Source organism: Martes martes, assembly GCF_963455335.1.
Source record: "Martes martes genome assembly, chromosome: 7".
Taxonomy (NCBI): Eukaryota; Metazoa; Chordata; class Mammalia; order Carnivora; family Mustelidae; genus Martes; species Martes martes.
This window is the reverse complement of record NC_137894.1, coordinates 59,286,593-59,308,235: the sequence shown is the minus strand read 5'-3', so window position 1 is coordinate 59,308,235 and position 21,643 is coordinate 59,286,593. Positions and strand designations below refer to the sequence as shown.

The 21,643-nt window shown below is 44.1% G+C and overlaps 1 protein-coding gene across 4 annotated transcripts in view; it reads right to left on the bottom strand.

Moving 5' to 3' along the window:
• EIF2AK4 (eukaryotic translation initiation factor 2 alpha kinase 4) overlaps nucleotides 1-21,643 on the bottom strand; it is a 106,668-nt gene that overhangs the window by 29,792 nt on the left and 55,233 nt on the right. For all 4 annotated transcript variants that reach the window (XR_013967088.1, XR_013967089.1, XR_013967090.1 and 1 more), the window contains exons 14-25: nucleotides 21,375-21,458; nucleotides 19,577-19,699; nucleotides 17,229-17,333; nucleotides 15,088-15,142; nucleotides 14,204-14,283; nucleotides 11,323-11,424; nucleotides 9,836-9,889; nucleotides 6,019-6,255; nucleotides 4,365-4,437; nucleotides 3,663-3,784; nucleotides 1,439-1,488; nucleotides 360-528 (exon numbers count right to left, since the gene is read on the bottom strand). Coding sequence is in view for 1 of the 4 variants with exons in the window: in XM_080807988.1 (XP_080664114.1) it covers nucleotides 360-528; nucleotides 1,439-1,488; nucleotides 3,663-3,784; nucleotides 4,365-4,437; nucleotides 6,019-6,255; nucleotides 9,836-9,889; nucleotides 11,323-11,424; nucleotides 14,204-14,283; nucleotides 15,088-15,142; nucleotides 17,229-17,333; nucleotides 19,577-19,699; nucleotides 21,375-21,458 (1,254 nt within the window). In the remaining 3 variants the exon portion in view is untranslated. The remainder of the gene's footprint in view (nucleotides 1-359; nucleotides 529-1,438; nucleotides 1,489-3,662; nucleotides 3,785-4,364; nucleotides 4,438-6,018; nucleotides 6,256-9,835; nucleotides 9,890-11,322; nucleotides 11,425-14,203; nucleotides 14,284-15,087; nucleotides 15,143-17,228; nucleotides 17,334-19,576; nucleotides 19,700-21,374; nucleotides 21,459-21,643) is intronic.

Here is a 21,643-nt window from a genome sequence, read left to right as displayed (position 1 = left end):
GAGCCGAGAGCCAGGGCAGAGGGTAGGAGGGGGCCACAGAGGGTGCTGAACAGGATGGACGTGCTAAAAGCATCCTAGGAATCTTAGCTAATTTCTCGCACTGTGGAGGAACAGGCAGCGCAGCAACACCCTTCCCCCAGAACAGATGAAAACAAAACCCACTCCTGTCAAGGCAGAGGTGAGAGCCTGACAGAAACCTCCAAGTAACCTCATCAAACTCTTCTCCATTATCCTAGCAAAATGTGGCCCGCTGCTGGTACCAAGTCGGGGGGCAGTTCTGTTGTGGTCACGCCCCCACCCCTCCCCAGGTCAAGGACTCTAGTGGGGTAACCTCGGAACATCAGACCCTGGAAAGTAACCTGAAGCGCCGGGAACTCCTGGATGATCTCACAGATCGTGTAGATGACTTCGGCAGTGGGCAGAGAGCTGTTGGCGGCAGACGTGACGATATCGAATGCACATTCCAGAAGCTCTTTGGGATGAAATCGGTCTAACTTGCGAGGCCTGAACACGCGCTCTATGCAGTATCTGGAGAGAGAAACCCAAAAACCCAGGTCACTGCTTTCTGGAATCACAAACGTTTAAGAGGCTGCTGAACAAGAGAAAAGAAACAGAAGAAAATGAATCAGTGGTGTGAGCAAGAGATCTTAAAGACAGATTTAGCTGCCAATTCCTCAGGGTCTGGGGGGCAGGGGGAGAGGCGGCCACTATTAAATAATGGGGCTTCATTTTTTTTTTAATGTTTGAAATAGAGATGAAATTGCACACAAGAAATAATTTTACCTTTAGTGCTCGCTCTCTACACAGAGACTCTATTAATAAACTGTTCAACTTGCAGCTGAGAAGAGAAAGGACAGGAAGAGCTCTGACTTCGCTCTAAGAAAGGCCCTTTTAAGGAGGGGGTGCCTTGTTGACAACAATACGGCTTCCATTTATGAAGCTCTTGCTGCTCAACCACTGACGTACAGAAAACCCTTCTCCGCTGCTAAGTGCCCGCAGGCCCGGAGCGGGCCACACGCACACCTGCTGGGTTCACTCCGTTTCTCTACAGGTGGCTTTTGTTCAGTACCTGTGGAGGCAGGTTTTACACGGAGACCGCCGGTCATTTGTCCCTCCCATTAAGTTTTAAAAGGGGCCATCCGTGATAAAAAACAGCCCTACGGTTTTTGTCAAGCAACCACTTGCAAAATAATTAGTTCTGTTGGTTGGGATCGTCAGAAGGCAGAGAACAGACTGAAGGGGCTTCAGGGAACCTACCTAACAGCTCCACTAAAGGGAAGGCCGTCTCTGTCACCCCGAAAGGGGGACTGCAGCTGGGCATCAGGACCGTTGTTTCAAACTCACTACTTTAAACGCAAAATTCAAACCCCAAGTGATAAAACATCCTTCCTTGGTTTCTCTCCCACATCCACCAGATGAAAGCCCCCGAGTTTCGTACCGTTTCAAATTCAATATATTATTTCTTGCCACGTATCTTGCAAAAGGAATCTGCAACACAAAGTTTCAAAGGTCAACCTCAAAATGTGCCAACAACCCCTCCTTTGGGTTTTTTAATTAACAGCTTTGTTGAGCTAGAACTCACAGAGCATAGAGTCTACGCTTTCATAAGGTACAACTCTGTGTTTTAGGAAATTCACAGAGTAGTGCGTGGCTTGCCATTCGCGGGCCCTGAAACGTTCCTGAGGTGGCCAGTCAGCAGCCGACCCCACTGCTGGGAGTGCCACTGACCTTACTTACTATGGCATTTCTTAGGATTTTAAATTTGAGAAAAATTTGCTTCTAATTAAATGTGCTCTGTCCAGTTTTATTATGCCAAGTTAAAATCAGTGCCAGTTATCTGGTTACCTGTAACTCTTCTCCCCCTTTATCTATTTTTGTCCACTCCCCACCCACCCCACCTCCTCACTGGTTTGTTCTCTGTATTTAAGAGTCTGGGTTTTTTTGTTTTCCAGATTCCAAACAGAAGTGAAATCCTACAGTATTTATCTTTCTCAGATTTATTGTATTTAGTATAATACCCTCTAGCTCCATCCACGTTGTTGCAAATAGCAAGATTTCGTTCTTTTTTTGGCTGAATAATACTGCACTGAATGTATATACCACACCTTCACTCATTCATCTATCAAAGGATACTTGGACTGTTTCCCCACCTTGGCTACTGTAAATAATGTGATTATGTAAATAACTGAAATGTTTTTTCAAGTGTCATTTATGATAATCCAATCCAAATGGGTCTTCTCGCTTGTGGTGACTTCCCTGATTTCCCATGGTCTTCTAGGTGAAATTCTTACCCACCCACTAATAATAACCACAACTTATGAAATTATTGTCAGATTATCTGGCATCATACCATTAACGATGGATCAAATTCTTAAAAGTGTACTTTTTATTTGGGGGGAATGGCTATTAGCTCGGAAAGCAAGCAGGCGTTTAAAAATCTGCACTTTAGGGCTGCCTGGGTGGCTCAGCAGGTTGAGCATCTAACTCTTGACTTCAGCTCAGCTCACGGGTCATGAGATCCAGGCCTACATCGGGCTCAGTGCTCAGCAGGGAGTCTGCCTGAGATTATCTCCCCTCTCCCTCGCGCTTGCGCTCTCTGCTCCACCCCTCCATTAGTGCTCTCTCTCTCCAACAAATGTATCTTAAGAATACCTGCACTTCAGTCTCCTAATGTCTAAAGAATAAACAGCCAGTTTTAAGTATAGCAACTTAAATACTTTTATCAATCCAATGGGTGAAGTTGAGATACCTTTTCTTTGACCTTCCTTATTATGCATGAGGCTGAACATCGCTTCAGTTTATCAGCCCTGTGCGTTCTCTGAGAACTGCCTGGTTATACCCTTTTTGCTGATCTCTCCACTGGTCAGTGCTTTCTGTACACAAGAGGAATGAAGCTCTTGTCTGTCTCACGCATGGACAGGGCTGCAGATGGGCTCACTGGTAGGCCATACTACGCGAGCGGATAACCTGCATCAGAGCGCTGCCGTCAAAAGGAACCCTGGGGATCAGAAGCAGGCCAGCACAAGCAGAATTCAGCACACCTCATTAGCAGAGGCACTTGCTGTCACAAGAATTTAATTGTTCTCCGTGTTAACACGTTAGGAAGTCAGTGAAAATCTAGCCAGGAGGTAAAGAAAACAACTGTGTTCGTCTGTCTTGAGTCAGCCAGGTCAAGCTGTGGCGGTCACTCAGCAGAGCTCAACAATGGGACACAGATGTGGCATCGGCAACGCAGGGGGCCAGTTTCCAGGGTCATAAGCACCTGTGCTATGAGCAAGGTGGATGTACACAAGGTCAGACATTCACTAAATTCCAGTGATGCTCTCACCCTAGTAACTCCCTCAACAATGTGGCTCCTGGGGGCGCTTGCGTGGCTCAGTGGGTTAAGCCTCCGCCTTCGGCTCAGGTCCTGGGATAGAGCCCTGCACTGGGTTTTCTGCTCAGCAGGGAGCCTGCTTCCCCCTCTCTCTCTGCCTGCCTCTCTGCCTACTTGTGATCGCTCTGTCAAATAAATAAATACAATCTTAAAAAAACCAAAAAACCAATGTGTCTCCTAAAGTTGGTATTTAGAATATAAGCCCAGGGGAAAAAGTGATGGTTAAGGGTAACCCACCATGGCCAGACCCAGCATCTGGCCTGCCCCGGGGCGCTCCCAGCCTCACCCGCAGGTCGAAAGGAAGCATCACCAGCATTCCGCTGTGGTCCACGAATAAGGCAGCTTCATTGTGCTCGTATATTTGCCTGTTCTGCGGAAGCAGCAGTGGGGTACACAACTGGACAGCTCCTACACCAAGTCAGAAAAAAATAACTGAGCATCCAGTTCTCATTCTTCCTAGGAGGCAACTGAAAATGAACACAGATCTGATGGTGAAGTCATCTGCTACTGGCCGCTGAAATCACCAGCAAGCAGTCTTCAGCTCTGACTCCACTAATGGACAGCTCATCTGAGGTCAAGTCTGTTAACCAGTCTCATTTCTGACTCCACAACCCGACTGTATTTTAGTAGCAAGGCTCTAATATTCCAATTTGAATACTCAAAATGGTTCTCCTCAACAAGCTGAGTGTTAAAAATATGCTTCAGGGGCACCTGGGTGGTTCAGTCAATTAAGCTTCTGCCTTCAGCTCACGTCATCATCATCCCAGTGTCCTGTGATCGACCCCCACATCAGGCTCCTTGCTCCACGGGGAGCCTGCTTCTCCCACTCCCTTTCTGCCCCTCTCCCTTGCCCCTGCTCTGAGAAAATAAATAAAATCTTATAAGTAAATAAAGATAAAATATGGTTGCAGCCAAATCTATTAAGAGTACTTTTTAATGATGAAACAAAACACTTAAGACAGCCATGATTTTTTTAAAAAGGACATACCATGTCTTTTAAAAACGCGGACGATGGTGTCACACACGTGTTGCTGTATCTTGGATGTTCGGATTGAGAAGCCCTAAAATATGACCAGTTAACATGTCATCAAAGCCAAGTCGAAGGGATCCCCTAAAACACGCATCTGTAGCTTGCAGTAAGCATCACGTTACTTACTCCCAAAACCTTAAAGGAGAGTTAAAGGAGAGGTCCGCAGTGAGTCCCTCTTAGAACAGGCGTAGGGAGAGAAGACAATGGCACATCCTGCAGGACGTCCTGCCTGAGGAAGGGGACCTAAAGCTCCAAGCCCAGACTCTTCACCATGGTGATGTATGCCATTCAGGGAGAGCTGGTCAATACACACATTCTCCCTGAGGGTTCCCAGGGATACTGTGGAGCAACCAACCAGCTGATGGCATTAGGCCTCCGCTCACATGCTAAGGTGATCCACAAGCGCGGGGGTGGGGTGGGGATGGGGTGTGGGGGTGGGAGGTTGGGTTTGAAAGTTACATGGCATTTACATATTTTGTAAAGACCTCTCCTTTCCATTTGTTTCTTAGTATACGAAGGAATACCATTTCACTTGAAGAAATTTAGAAAACAACAGACAAGCACAAAGACGAAAATTAAAAAGTCACCTACAATCCTGTAAGGATCTTTTTACTATTGCCAGCCAGCAAAAACTGGTTTGGCCCTTGAGAACTATCCTGATCTTGCACAAATCGTACCACCACTTTCTCTACTACTCTTTTAAAATTACATCATTTTAAGCACATGGAAACACGTAAGGAATAGGACAAATACTTGTCGTTCACCCGTCTTTTTCAAATTTTAACATTTTGCTATATTGGTTCAGACTGCTTTTGTTTGAAAAGCAAGAAAAAAAGAAAGAAGGAAGGAAAGAAGGAAGGGGAGGAAAAAAGAAAAACAAAAGGAAGAAAAAGTCGCAGGCTCCTAAACCTGGGTATGCCTCAAAAACCATCTGGGAGCTTTTAAACAGAGACTCTTGGGGAACCTCTCACACCTGGACACTTCAAGTCATTAGATCAGAGGAGGACCTGAGTGTTGGAATGGTCCAAAGGCCTCCCAGGCGCACTTCCAAGGGCAGCCAGCATTGGGAACTACTGACCAGATGGTCTGAATCTCAGCTGGTTTGATGGTTTCAGGTCTGGGGGGCAGGGCCAGGGCTTTGTCTCCAAAAGCACAGCTGCTTAAACTCTTAGGTGGATGGAGAAGGGGGTGAGTTGGGAACACCTTAGAGTTACATGATTAGAAACATGGCTCTGGGGGTGCCTGGCTGGCTTAGTCAGCTGAGCATGGGCCTTCCACTCAGGTCATGGTCTCCAGGTCCTAGGATCCAGCCCTGTATTGGGCTTCCTGCTCAGGGGTCTGCTTCTCTCTCTTCCCTCTGCCCCTCCCCACCACTTGCTCTCTCTTTCTCTGTCTCAAATAAATAAAATCTTTTTTAAAAAATCAAAAATAAAAATAAAATCATGGCTCTTCCCAGCATAATGCATATGGCACACATTCTGCATACACAGACCTCAGATATCTGAGAGCCCTACGTTGGAGGCATTAAAGGACTCCGTGACAACTAAGGAACTGACTTGACCCTTCTGTGAACACAGCTGCACCTTCTCCTGGCAGGACAGCGTAAGCCCACCTTTGGCATGTTGCTGTCATAGGTGTAGTCGATGGCTGGGGAGATGCGCTGGGAGAAGATGTGGGCCATCATGGTGCGGTAGGCCTTCCCATCCACGTTGGCCAGGGTGTGGTGCAGAACTTCGTGCAGCTCCGACTCCTCCATCTGGGGTGGGGGCAGCAGCTCGCTCTTGAGCAGTTCTGTGGCTGTGGGCCGCTTGGCGGGATCATGGTTCAAAAGCCAGGATATGACTGATTTCTGGAATGAAAGCCAGGCACACTGGTGACCCTACGTGACAGATGACGCTCCGGAATTCCGAGAAACTGGTGGCTGGCTCCAGCCAAAGAAGAGACACCACACTTCTTGCACGAAGTTGGTGCATTTTAATTAGTACTTCTGAAATCTCTGCATCGGTCATTTCCCCCTCCCCATATTTCACTATGGCCACACAGTTGTGCAACACTCTAATAGGAGTGTTTCTTAAAAGGCAGAGATGCTGGGGCACCGGGGTGGCTCAGTCAGTTGAGCGTCTGACTCCTGATCAGGTCATGATCTCAGAGTCCTGGGACCGAGCCCCCTGTCAGGCTCCATGCTCAATGGAGAGAGTTATCTCTCTCCCTGTATTCCTCCTCCCCCACCTGGTGAGCTCTCTCTCTCAAATCAATAAATATATCACAACTGCCCTTTTTATATCTTACTGTTATAAACAACTAAAAAAACCCTCAACTCAATAACTACATATAGGCAGAATTTGGCCTTATAAACACATAAAACACTGTTTCAAAAAAGGTGCAGGAACATAAAACAATTACCTCCAGATGCCGAATTTTCGTAGAAATCATAATGCATAGTAGCTGCTGGCAACTTGTTTTAATTTTTTCTTCTTCATTATGCTATTTGTATTAATACCACTCCTGGAAGTGTCCTGATTTATGTTCCTCATTTACCATGGCTTCACAGCCCCTAACCTTGAAAGGTCTCTTCATGTGTCCTTAACTCTCTCATTTACAGTAAGGACTTACAAAGAGAGGAATACTTGGGATCAGAAACATCTCAACTTTTAGATGAATCTTATTAAGTACTTTCTAATTATGTATTTTTAATACACGTTCTCCTAGCGGGCCTCCCAATGCCTACCTCTGTCTTCAGCTAAAATGAACACACTTGCAAAGAAAGGAACTGACAAAATACAACTTTTGTGAAAAGCTGTATTAAATTAAAACTAGTAAAAATGATACCCTATTCGGCAATAAAGACCCTGTTCCACTACTCCATTTCTGTTGTAGGGCAGCAATTGTGTTATATTCAGTACAGAGCACCTTCTATTCTGCCTCCTTGCAGATAAAAAGCAACGACTGTGATGTGGGGGGTAGCAGGGGTTATGGTCCAGGGACCAAGTTGTTCCAGCACGAACACACCAAGTGCACATCTGTGAGAGGCCAGCATCGTCCAGAGAAATGGTTTATACAGTTGCTCTTGCGTCTGTAGTTTAATAAAACAGACCCCACAGCTGCCAACATGTGGGAATGCTGAGGAAGACCACCCTTGTCGCAGGGAGAGGCTCTGAAATGAACACTTGTGACATTCGAAAACACAGGAAACGACTCCATTCAAATCATCAATAACAGCTAACTAAAGAAGCAGAAACGTAACACAGTGTATTGTCCGGTGGTCCTTCGCTAATAGGACAGACGAGTCAAAACAGGCCCCTCTCACCATAAATAAATGTCATGTTAAATACTACCAAATCACAGGATTCCCGTGCTGACATAAATAAAGGGCACTTAATCCTTTTATTTGACAGGTGATGAAAGTTAAAGTCTTGATAAGTTAAGTGACTCATCCAACCAGATACATCACCCATAAGCAAGAAATCGCAAACTAATGTCATGCTCTAACTAGATTTCTGTCCTCAACATTAATGATTTAAATAAGGGAGTATGCCTTGATTATAATTCAGAAAAATCAGTTTCTCAACACCCAAAGAACAAAGAATCCAATCAAGAAATGGGCAGAAGACATGAACAGGCATTTCTGCAAAGAGACATCCAGATGCCCAAGAGACACATAAGAAAGTGTTCAACATCACTCGGCATCAGGGAAATACAAATCAAAACCACAGTGAGATACCACCTCATACCGGTCAGAATGGCTAAAATTAACCAGTCAGGAAACGAAAGGTGCTGGTGAGGATGCAGAGAAAGGAGAACCCTCCTACACTGCTGGTGGGAATGCAAGCTGGTGCAGCCACTCTGGAAAAGAGCATGGAGGTTCCTCAAGATGTTAAGAATAGAGCTACCCTACAACCCAGCAACTGCACTACTACGTATTTACACCAAGATACAAATGTAGTGATCCGAAGGGGCACGTGCCCCCCGAATGTTTATAGCAGCAATGTCCACAACAGCCAAACTATGGAAAGAACCTAGATGTCCATCAACAGATGAATGGATAAAGAAGATATGGTATATATATACAATGGAATATAATGTAGCCATCCAAAAACCCCCATAAATCTTGCCATTTGCAATGACGTGGATGGAACTAGAATCTATTATGCTAAGCAAAATAAGTCAATCAGAGAAAGACAATTATCATATGATCTCGCTGATATGATGAATCTGAGAAACAACACAGAGGATCATAGGGGAAGAGAGGGAAAAATGAAACAAGATGAAACCAGTGAGGGAGACAAATAAGAGACTCTTAATCTCAGGAAACAAACTGAGGATGGCTGGCAGGTGGGGGGTTAAGGGAGAGGGTGGCTGGGTGATGGCCACTGGGGAGGGTATGTGCTATGGTAAGTGCTATGAATTGTTTAAGACTGATGAATCACAGACCTGTACACCTGAAACAAATAATACATTATATGTTAATTTAAAAAATACATTTGTCTGTATACAAAAAAAAAAGAAAAAGGAAAGAAAGAAAAGTCAGTTTCAGGAATAAACTTCCATATGCCCAGAGTATCAACCACAGAAGGCTTCACCATGACAAACTGCCAAGCATGAAGAAGCAACGCACACCAGAGGCACAAGACACAAATCCACTGATCATTGTTCATTCCAATCAGCTGGGTGCCACAGACCCCATGACATGAGTTACAGACAGGCACACTCAGATATTTCTAGTATGGAGAAGAAAGTGTTTAACTTTAAAATACTGTTAACACCAAGGGCGCCTGGGTGGCTCAGTGGGTTAAGCCTCTGCCTTCGGCTCAGGTCATGATCCCAGTGTTCTAGGATCAAGCCCCGCATCGGGCTATCTGCTCAGCAGGGAGCCTGCTTCCTCCTCTCTCTCTCTGCCTGCCTCAATGCCTGCTTGTGATCTCTGTCTGTCAAATAAATAAATAAAATCTTTTAAAAAAAAATACTGTTAACATCAGACTGTCTTGTCTTCCACTTTACAATCTGAGCTACTTTAGCTACAAAATGGAACAAAATTATAGTTTTAAATTGGATTTTTCTTTTCTTAAAAAGTCCAAAGCTTTTTCTTTTCTTAAAAAGTTCCAAGGTTTCTCTAAAATAATGAAATCTAAAAGCATTCTCTTTTTTTTTTCCAGTAGCTAAGCCAAGGTTCCAAGCAGCACTTCAAAAGCACAATGAACCATGCAGAAGAACCCTGGAGTTTGCTAATTTTCTGTGCCAGTCCCTGGCATTTTTTTTGGTGTGTTAAGTCTAATAACATTTTAAGCATTTCATCTTTTGATATTTTTTCCCAAACTGTTCCCAGGGCACAAGACAATGAGTGGCAGAAGATGACTAATTGAAAAAGAAGAAAAACAGTAATTAAAATCCAAGAGTGAAGACACTGTAATGAAAGCATTGGAGAAAATTACCTGCTTTGTATGCTCTCCATCATCGAAGTCTTCTGGAAACTTAGGCGAAGTGGGCTAAAAGAATATAATATTCAAATCAGCACATGCTTGGCAAACTGCCACAGTGAAAGCATTTATTTCCCAGAGGTAAGAAAATCAAGGATAGAAATGAAAACAAGTTAAGACTTAGAGTGATACCTTCTTGAAACGCAACACCCATTGTTCCAAGTACATACATATTATTTTCATACAAGCTTGACCCAAATGACAGCCTAGGAGACAGAAAGCATCTCAGCTGAGGACAAAGTATTTTAAGATCCAATGGTTTCAGGGGAAGACAAAGTAGCTTTAGTGAACACACAGAGGAAAAGAGACTTAAAAAACCCCACCAAAGCACCAACAAAGAGCAAAAGAAAAACATTAATACTGAAACCTCTACCTGCTGAAAACCTTCCTGGCCAATAAGATCTCAATCAGAATATTAACCTGCCAGTTTGGTTTTTTGTTTTGTTTGTTTGTTGTTACAGTTTAGACTCTTGAAATGAGGGAACAAACATGAATTTTAGACTAAAGAAAGGTACTTCATCCAGGATATAATCTTGTAAGAGCATTCCAAGCCAAGGCAAAGACATGGTAATCACTTCATTTATCTCCAAACTTTGTGAACACCACAGTCCATGCTGTACTGGGTATAAAAGAATTCAACAGTTTTCAAAAATATCTAGAGGAGCATCTTCAGTGATGGTGTAGAGGACTGTAGCTCAGGAAAATGGAAGGCTCTTCGCATCTCTTGCTCATGCATCGCAAATCTCCATCACCCTCACCCAAACCTTCTTCTCCACTTTCATCCTAGTGCCTTTTCCAGTGGGAATCCTTGGCCTCACGCACTTTTAGTTTGGGCAGTAAATGAGGCAAGGATTAATCCCAAGAGCATAGAGGGAGATTTCACTGGGGAAAAAAAAAGTCAAGGGGCTGTTATCTTCCTCAGACCCTTTTTAACTTCTGGCCATGGGGGTACTGTTAAGGCATACAGCTATGTCAACTCAGTTGGAACCTTTAATTTCTAGAACAAAATATCCATTATCCTTATAACCTATTCCCACCGTTGCAACTATACTGATATCTGCAAAGTCTTTGGATCGCTCCTTTGTTTTAAAACCAAGGTGGGGTGGCACACTGGGTGGCACAGTTAAGTGTCCAGCTCTTGATTTCAGCTCAGGTTGTGATCTCAGGGTCATGAGATCGAACCCCACGTTGTGCTCTGCACCCCACATGGAGAGCCTCTCTCTCTCTCCTTCCCTTTGCCCGTCCCTGCGCTTGCTCAGGCAGGTACTCCTTCTCTAAAACGAATAAATAAAATCTTACCAAAAAAACCCAGAACTATAGGTAATAGTAAGACTGACTCTTTCATATTACAAATACCAGAAAAATACCCTGCATTAAATTCTGGTGTCCATGCTAAGATTTTGGTTGCTCGAAATAGAGGCGTTAAAATATCTGATACGTACATCTCTGAGTTGGTTGAGGACAAAGATCCTTTCTGAGGCCGTGACCATGGGGTGATAGGACATCTCAAAGAAGATAATTCCCAGGCTGAAGAGATCCACTTTCTAGGGAGTAGAAGAAACTGTATTTAGACAGCCATGAATAAGTCATTTATCAGGGAATTATAGGACAAGCACTATTAGCTAGGGAAAAAAGTCTGCCTAAGGGAAAAATAGGCCATACTAGGAAAAAACTTGATTTCTTCTTAAAAAAAAAAAAAACAAAAAAACAACTAGAGTACTGATTAAATATTTGGTATGATGTCTCAACACTCTCCTTGAAAACTCATTGTCACTGGTTTAGCTATATACAGACATAGAAAATCACTGGCCAAACACTGAGAGTAATCAAGTAAGCAAGGACAACTGTGATCTGTCAAAGGAATCTGCTTTGCTTTGTACCTTTACAAACCACCTCAACAGTGGAACACAGACCAAAATCTGCAGTTGACAGCAGAGGTCACCTACTGACTGCAAAGCCCTATCAGTGAGGACAGAAAAATGGCACCACAGAAAGATGATGTGACTAATCCTAACAGAGTATGGAAATGCAACTAAAAAAGAAGAGGGGCGAGTCAGCGCAGAGGGTCAGGCGGGGAGCTGCCGATGGGAGGACCACCTGCAGAAGGCAGCGTGCCTGAGGCAGCCGGCACGGTCCTCCTGAGGGGCACATTGTTCACAGCAACCTGCTCCCAGGCACACACGCCACATTCAGCGGCAACTCTGGCATGAATCTGGACTCAAGGATTAGGAGAACAGACTAATTATCACCAAGTGACCTCCCAAGTTTTAAATACTGTAGCATTTCCTACACATTGGTTGTAGAAAATGTGGAACGTCCAGAAAAGCACCAAGAAAAACAGCACTCACTCATCATCCCACTGCTCAAGTATACTTCCTCCTGATGTCAGAGAGCTGCCCCCTTCGCGTTTTTTAAAAATACACACACTAGGGGTGCCTGGGTGGCTCAGTGGGTTAAGCCTCTGCCTTTGGCTCAGGTCATGATCTCAGGGTCCTGGGATCAAGCCCCACATCAGGTTCCCAGATCGGTCAGGGAGCCTGCTTCTCCTCCCTCTTTCTCTGCCTGCCTCTCTGCCTACTTATAATCTCTCTGTCAAATAAATAAATAAAATCTTTTTAAAAACACACACATGCTATAAAACTAGAACCATACATTTTGTAAATTTTATTCCGTTAAGAGAGCACGAATATTTTCCAGCTAGTATATCATTTTTCCAAACCAGGCTTCTAAAACATGATTTTAATGACTTATTGTATTCAATTACACGAAGTCCTGTAATTTATTTAACCATTCATTTTTAAACACCAGTATTTTTCACTGTTCTAAATAATGCTGTGACAATCCCCTTTTATACCCATCTTTTTGGATGTTGTTGTTTCCTCTGGGTAGATTTCAAAAAGGGTAACTGCTGGGCCAAAGGGTGGAAAGAGCCTCTTGCATTTCATTACATGTGGCAAACTGAACTCTGGAGAGGCTGCACTAAGGGAGCCCGCGCCACGCCCACAGCCCTGCCGGGTCCTTGGCTATCTGTATAAAATTCCATGTCACTGCCCGGTGCTCCTTGTCAGAACGGAAACCCAGGCTTGGGGTTCACTGTAAGCCTGAAAATATGCTCTGATGTGAACTGTCCGCCTAATATATTTTTGAAATTTTGCTCTACACTCTCACCCTAAGGGATCCCACCCAGCCGCATAGCTTTAAATCCCACCTGTGTGAGGTTGACTCTCAAATTTATACTTGATTCCAACCTTTCCACTGAACTTAAGTCCCGAGTCTTCAATAACTACTGAACATCTATAAGTAGATCTCTCATCAGGCATTTCCAAATTAACATGACTCCCGAACAGAATTTTGCTGCTGTCCCCTCCTGTCTCTCCCCATCTTGGACAACTAGCCCGCCCCCAGCTGCTCCAGCAGAAACCTGGGCACTGTCCTATCACCCTTCCTTTTCCCCACCCAACCTCCCCTCCACCATGTGTCTTATTTGAGCACACTTCTCCCCACGGCTACCGCCACCACTCCGGTTCCAGCTAGCAGCCACCCAACCTGACTTCCGCAAAGCCTCCAGCAGCAGCTGGAGTGAACTCTCTTGCTCAAGACCCTGTAGTGGCTCCCTGTGCACACCCCTTTTTCAAGGCTAAGCTGGCCCACATCATCTGACCTTGGTCTTCCTTTCCAGCTTCATGCCTTTCTCCCCCAGCGCTCACCAGGCTGTAGCTGCATGGATATTCTTTTTGATTGTCTCCAATGGGCCAGGCCAGTGCTGGCTCAGTTTTCTCCTTATGCATGCTATTTCTTTTGCTTACCCTTTTTTCCTCTCAGCTCCCAACTTCATGTGGCTTGTCCCTTCTCTATCCTTAAAGCCATCCTCTTGGGGAAGCCTTTTCTGGTCAGTTTATCTGGACATGATGCCCCCCTACTGTTCTCTGGAGTCCATTTCTTTTCTTAACCATTTGTGATTTTATGTTTTCACTTGTTTATTGTCTGTTTCATCCACCAAAGGCTAAACTCCCCCAGGGCTGGAATAAGACACCTGTATTACCAGTCAACTGTCCTATTCTCTGTATTTCTGGGGCCCAGCTTAGGACGAGGTTAGTGCAAATCCTCTCTGGATGGACAGACTGTAAGGTCCTTAGCAGCAACAGTGCCAGCTTCAGGGGAGTCATCAACTTGACATACATGTGGATATGTCGAATGAATGAATGAATGAATGTTCCCATTTCAGCGGCAATTAACACCAAACGCTATGATCTCGATCATGATGTTCTTCCTACTATCTCACCCCTGAGACCTCCCCTTCTCCCCAGAAAGCTTCCCCTTTACCTGGTTGTACGTGGGTCTACTGCTTCCTTGGATCTCTGGGCTTACATATAAAGCAGTACCAACCATCCCAGTCAGATGACCTGCATGGAAGAAGACAAAGTGAAACTTTACTAATAAGAGGACTGAAGAGGTAATGCAAATTTTTATTTAAAAGAAAAAAGGAGGGGAGGGAGCTTCTTAGGAGTGAGGCATGATCTATTAACTCTTCACTGCCTTCAGAGGAAGGCAAAGTACACACTCCACCGAGGAGTTAACCAGAAGTCACGTATGGCCACAGACTCTGTTCCACACGGGAGGTCTCTGCTCTTGCAGAGGGGTGTTGCAGAGAGAAGACCCCAGACATCCCAGGTCATGAGGTAACCTCACATTACCGTGTGGGGTCAAAGTGTAACCATCTACCCATGACAGCCAATTATCTAACTAAAGCTCTAATTTCTTGAAGTTTCCAGGAACAGTTAAGATAGTGAAGAGGGGAAAAAAACTGAAACATGCTTACGGTTTTGTTAATTTAATGGGTAATTGTAATTTGCTTTAGAATAAAATCTTTACGGATGAAAAACAGGTTTCAGATTAAGAAACCTGTATTGTATGGCATATTAAAAATTTTCTAAGAGAGCAGATCTTATGGTGAGTGTTCTTACCACAAAATTTAATAATAATAATTAGGAAGGCAGGAGGAAACCTGGAGGTTATGGATATGTTTATAACATAGATTGAGATGGATGGTTTCATGGGTATATGTGTATCTCCAAGCTCCTCAGGGGTATACATTATATTTGCACAGCTTTTTATATGTAAAAGAAGAGAGAAAGAAAATCAGAGAAGAAAACCCCTGTAGTCTGCTTTTTAATCCACTAATTAAACATACAGTCTTTTGGATTTACCTGAGGGGTCTGATTTAATCGAGTGATCTGCCGTATCATCTTGCTTGCCATCAGCCTAAAAAAATACAAGCCAGTCAAATATCACTTTTAAAATGTTATGTTATTCCACAGAAATGACCTCTCCATTTCTAAATCAAGACTGACAGAAAACTCACCCACAGAAAACAGATTTAACTATAATAATGCTTTTTCTGTGCTCTAGTGTCCATTTGGTTAGCCTGCTAAAGCGGGACTCCCTGAAAACCCCCAAGACCAAGAAGGAGAAGAAGGGCTCATCACTGAGGAACTCCTTCAGGGCAGAAAGCCCTGTAAGAGAAACCCATTTATTTTCACGTTTGCAAATGCCAAAGCAGAAATCCATTGACTAGGAAGGTTCAGAGCATATTAACAACCACTACAAACTCACTTTCTAACTTCCCCGCTGCTGTTCCCTCATGTGGGGCCACGTTTACTCCTCGTTCTAAGAGGCTGGTCACCACAGCTTCTCCACTGTCACCACCAGCCCCTCTCAGGTAGCCCCGCCTTTCTCAGGTGTATCCGTGCCGGCACCATCTCACAAACCACCGAGTCACCACTCCACAGGGTCCTGTCACAGGCACCATCACACATACCAGCATCTCTCACGTTCTCAGCGGCAGGCACTGTTCCGGGGGCTTGCCCTGTCCTCTCGTTTTATCCACCCAACAACTCTCGGAAGTCGGTTCTAGCATTAGGCATGCTGTACAGTTGAGGTACCGAGAGTTTAACTAACCTGCCCCAGGTCACACTGCCATAAAGGGGCAGGGAAAGGACTGTGTGTAGCCCTGGTCGGGGGCCTCCGCAGCCTGTGCCTCTGTCTACTCACTGTATTAGAGCCTCTGATGTTAGGTTAAAATCTTCCATTCGGGGGTCAAGACCCCACCATCAGGCCCTTCCTTGCTTGGTCTCAGCGCTCTTCAAAATGCCCTGCTGTTCTGCTCAGGACCACACTCTCATTGTCCCCCTTCTGTTTCCTCCCTCTCCACTCCTAACCTCACCTTCTAGTTTTGTCCCTATGGTTGTTCTATGACTGATCTAAATCTCTGACCACCCTTGGAATTAATTGCATGTACTAGAGATTTTGTGCCTTTTAACTCCATCTTTTGAAAAGACTCTTCCTCGGGCACTTAAGGCCTGCCACCTACAAGACTCCCCCAACTTTCCATTGTCACGGCTCCCCTAACACTTCACAGTTTTAACCAACCTGACAACATGCCGGCCTCCCAACAGTCATGTCAGTTCACCCCAGGGCCTTTGCTGATGCTATTCCTTCTCTCTCGGATCTCTTGCCCTGGTCTGCCTTCAGTCTCAGCCTGCTGGACTCTCACCCATCCTTTAAGGCCCATCTGAAATGCTTGTTTCTTTATACCGCCTTTCTGGGTCCTCATAACCACGTCAAGTTTCTCTTGCCTTTTGCTCTTATATCGCTATTTCTCTTACTTCACATTATTTTAACTTTGCATGTTGAACAACTATTCTATAATGATGTCTAAGACTGGCTCTTCAGGTGTTCCATGGTATATTGGGCTCTATTTCCTTAAATTAATGAAAAGCCCCTCAAGGGTAAAGCATCAAGCCCAGTGCCTGGCAATGGTAGGCCAAATGACCAAATTATTTCTTTTTTTTATTTTTTTTATTTTTTTTATTTTTTTATTTTTTAAAGATTTTATTTATCTATTTGACAGACAGAGATCACAAGTAGGCAGAGAGGCAGACAGAGAAAGAGAGGGAAGCAGGCTCCCCGCTGAGCAGAGAGCCCGACATGGGGCTCGATCCCAGAACCCTGGGATCATGACCTGAGCTGAAGGCAGAGGCTTTAACCCACTGAGCCACCCAGGCGCCCCGACCAAATTATTTCAAAAAGTATTATATGCCTTTGACCTCAGTATCATCCAGAAACCAGTAATATTATGTCTCTCAAGTGGAACATCCTCACTACAGTGTATTTTTCCTTTCTAAGCCTAAGGGATCATTTGTGGCTCACCCCTTCAGACTTGCAGAATTTCCTGGGGATTACAGAGCAGAGTTCAATCAACTCATAACCATGAAAGTATTGCAAGACAGGATAATCAAGGCACACAGGTTCATTTTTTTAGGCATAGTCCAATCTGAAAAATACTCACAGTGAAGGCCAGATGGTCTGTTGCTAAACCAAAATCACCTATTTTCACATGGTCATCGGAATCTAAAAAAATGTTGACAGGCTTCAAATCCCGGTGAATCATTCCCTGATGGAAGAGAAAAAAGAACTGTTTCCCAAGGATAGTTTATAGTTTACCTGTTTTCTAATCTCAAAGGCCAACCTAATGCCAAGATGCAGAGGAGATCCTCTCCCTCAGACTGGTCCAGGCTGTTTTGGCCTCTGCACTGTCTCCTGACCGTCCTGCCAATGACCTTACCAACATCTCCCAGTCTACCTGCTGGTGGTCCTGGAGAAGGTCACACCCAAACTGTTCCCTGGGGGCATCCAAGGGCTCCCTCCAACGGGTTCCCAATCTCTCTGTGGAATCACGAAATGCTGCTGTATCAACCCTCAGTTGTATCCATGCCGGGAAGACACACACCATTTTCCTTCCTTCTCCTATTCTTCTCCTCACACTCTTTCCCCTGCCTTGAAAATTCTTGTTTTCTCCTCTCATTTGAATTGTGCCAACAGTTCAAGTGCCAACTTCCCTACGACGCCTTCCACAGCGATTCTAATTCAATCTGCATCCCCAGCACACACCTAAGTGCTCAATGATTAACTGTTACATGAACTTGGCTTTCTTCCCTTCCTGATGGCAGCCTCATGATGCTTACTGTTTCAGGCACTATAATATAGGAAATAATTTAAAAAATAATAAAAACACCTTACTGTATGATCTCCTTACTGTTACATGAAGATGAATTTGGGCTCCTTCAAAAAAAGAACAAGTCCCTCTCAAGTATGGGGTCTGCTATATACTTGTGACTATCCGCATTTCTAGATGTGGCAGAGCATAAGATACCCAGCAGATCATTAGCAGAAGCTGAGCAAATGAGACGTAGAGAAGAGTGCGTGTGGGGCACAGTTCTAGGATCCCGGGAGATATCAAAGTAACAGAGTTCCAACGGCTGTCATTAAAATTCATTTTGATTTCCAACCCTACAAACCTTACTCCACCAACTCATTTATAAACTAAACATATGTAAATTACAGTCCTGGCTTTTCAGCATAAATATATGACAGTCTAAACATTTTAAGGTTAAAGAAAATTATGCAAAGGAAAAAAACATATTTACACTGCCCAATGCGTTAGATAATCCCATTTTTAAAATGTAAGCAGTGTTTCATCCTGAAGCTAAGTCCATTAGCATTTACATTGTCATGACAATGTCTAGCTTTATAAAATGACATTTTATACTATGTGGTGGGCTGTGTCTCCAGTCTCATCTCTACCCTTGCTAGATGACTTTTGGATTTCGCCATGGTCCTAGGAAGGACAGCACTAAGCCAAGTAGAATGAAATCACTGGGCCTGTATTCATGACATTCACTTTATTCTAAGTAACTGAAGTAATCACCCTTGCTTTTCGTGTATGTTGAAACATTTTTGCTTAACCCAGAGGTTGGAGAACTCTTTTTCTAAAGGGCCAGATAAATATCTTACACGTTACAGGCCTCACAGTCTCTGTCACAACTATTCAGGCCCACAGCTGTAACACAAACACAGCCATAGGCAACATGTAAACTAATGAGCATGGCCCTGTTTGAGTAAAACTTTATTGTGGACACTAAAACTTGAATTTCACAGAATTTTCATGTGTCATGGAATATTCTTCTTCTGATTTTTTTTTTTTTTTTTTACAATCCTTTACACATGTAAAAGCTGGGCACCTTGGTGGCTCAGTTAGTTAAGTATTTGACTCTTGAGCTCAGCTCATATCTTGATCTCAGGATTGTGAATTCAAGCCCTGCACTGGGCTCCACGCTAGGTGTGGAGTCTATTTAAAAAAAAAAAAAAAAGAAAAAGAAAAAAAATGTAGGGGCGCCTGAGTGGCTCAGTGGTTAAGCGTCTGCCTTCAGCTCAGGTCATGATCTGGGGTCCTGGGATGGAATTCCACTCCCTGTTTGGTGGGAAGCCTGATTCTCCCTCTCCTTCTGCCTCTTCTCCTCCTTGGGCCCTGTCTGTTAAATAAATAAATAACATCTTTTAACAAAAAAAAAAAAATTGTAAAAGCCATTCTTAGCTTATAGGTCATATAAAAGCAGAAGGAGGTTGAATTTGACCCCATGGCCACAGTTTGCTGACCCCTGTCCTAACCCTCAATCTTTTATCTCTGATACCTTATACTATATACACGTCTTTTGACATGTCTGACCTATAAAAATAAATTTCAATATACCCATAATTTTCCCTCTGTTCCTGTTTTTCTCTAATCTCACAATATTTTTTTTGTCATCAGTTTTATACAAGCGTAAGTTTTCAGGTATGAAATGTTGTAAAGTTTACTTTCTCATGGATATACGCCAATCCATCCAGAATCTCTCGAAAAAGCCTCCAGAGTCTGACAGTGTCCAGATATAGCCCCTGGTCTATGGTGTCACGCAAAGTGCTCTTCTCACAGTACTCCATCTGGGGACAAGAACAAACCAGGCAGCATTTGATTGTATAGGGTTTCAATTAAGGCAGACAATGGTAATTAATGTAATCTTCCATTTTAAAACATGTGCCATGGATTTTAAGTAGTTAAAACAAGGCTTAATTTTTTTTTTTTTTTTGGAGAAAAGAATCCAACTATTTAAAAAAATTGGGTGGGGGGAAGAGACGTTATCACAGCACCTCAACATAACCCTTTTAATTTTTATTATCATTCATTAAAAAATAAGACTTGTTTAAAATCCTTATCATAAATAATTTCATTCTTTTTCAAATAATGAAAAAATTGAGAATTAAGTACACTTTTGTTTCACATGACTATTTCCAAACCCAAATTTCCAAGAAAGGCTAATTAAAAATCTAACGATGTCATGAGCCTTTCTCATTTGTACTTTGAACTAGTGACAGTGACCTTCAAGTCCAGAGCAAAACGCTGTAAATATCCAAACATTCAGGACAAGGGTCTTTCTCATCCCTTCTTAAATATTAATGTATCAGAAAACAATGCAGTATCATTTAAATCTTCAATCAGCATGTAGCCTTTGATTTATGCAATTGGCCTATGGGTTTCAAACCAGGGCCTCATGCTCTGAATAACCACCTTGAGATTCTGACTCATCGTCGAGCCCTCACGAGGGTCTGGGACTCCCAGACTGTGATCTTATCACACCTCCAGACATACCTCCCCTATGTACTTCTGACTCATAACTGTCTAGAGACTGAATGCACAGAGTACAGACTTCACGGTTAGTGGTTTAGAGGACAAATGCTTTATCCTGTGTGTGAGTGGTACATTGGCAATGTTTGTATCAGGGAAAAATTAAAAGCAGCCACCTAATTAGTGTCTTTTGAAACATCTACTTATCTGAGGCTTCCCTTCTGGAACATACTATTGCATCTGCCATTTCTGATCTGCCTACTTACCGACAGGACTGCAAATACTAATAAGGCCCCACAGTCCTATTCACTTGGGGTAGAGGCAGAATGTTCCTCATGGGTCTGCGATCGTGCCTCTGCTAGCAGGGCTCACCAGGGTCTGGTACTCTGGCCCTCAGGCAGAGAAGTCTGCTTCCTTTTAGTAAAGCCCCATCGGAAGTGGCTTACCCAGGGCTCCTGTCACCCAGAGGTTCCAGGACTTTAGGCACTTGGCCTGAAGCCACCCCGGGGTTTCTTCTGCACACGTAGGATATGTCTGCATCACACCTTACTTGTCCAGATCCGGCTTGTTAGAGTGGAACTTCGGTACGTGCAAGTCTAGCGCTTACAGAACTTAGATGTGGTTCTGTGACCTTAAAAATGTTACTTTTCTTATTCTTCACAAGTCACTGAATAGCTAGATGGGCACAGAATGCAAAAAAAACCTGCCTGAGCTCCCACAGCTGTGACTGGGGGATCCAGAAGGAGAATTACACAGACTGAGTCCAGAGCCCGTACCCACCGCCCTACACCATCCCCTGCTATGGTACAGAAAACACGAGTTCAAGGCTGGGGGTCAGGGCGTCTGGGCTGCAACTGTCTCTGGTCAATTCATCTTTGGCAGTGCCACTGAATCCCTCTTCTGCCCTGTGTCTTTCTCTAGCCTCCCACAACATTCCCACCAGCGACCACCGGGAGGCGCTGTGTCAACGAGCGCCAGGGCACAGGATCTCACCTGGATATACAGGTAGTGCACAGCTTCAACAACGGCTGATGCCTCACTTTCGTGGCAACTGTTCTTCCCATTGCAGTCTTCATTCTAATCCAAGAGGAACACGGGAGAACTCAAAAAAATGGGAACACGGGGGTGCCTGAGTGGCTGAGTAGCTTAAGCCTCTGCCTTCAGCTCGGGTCATGATCCCAGGATCCTGGAATCGAGCCCCACATCAGGCTCTCTGTTCGGCGGGGAGCCTGCTTCCTCCCCCACTTCCTGCCTCTCTATTT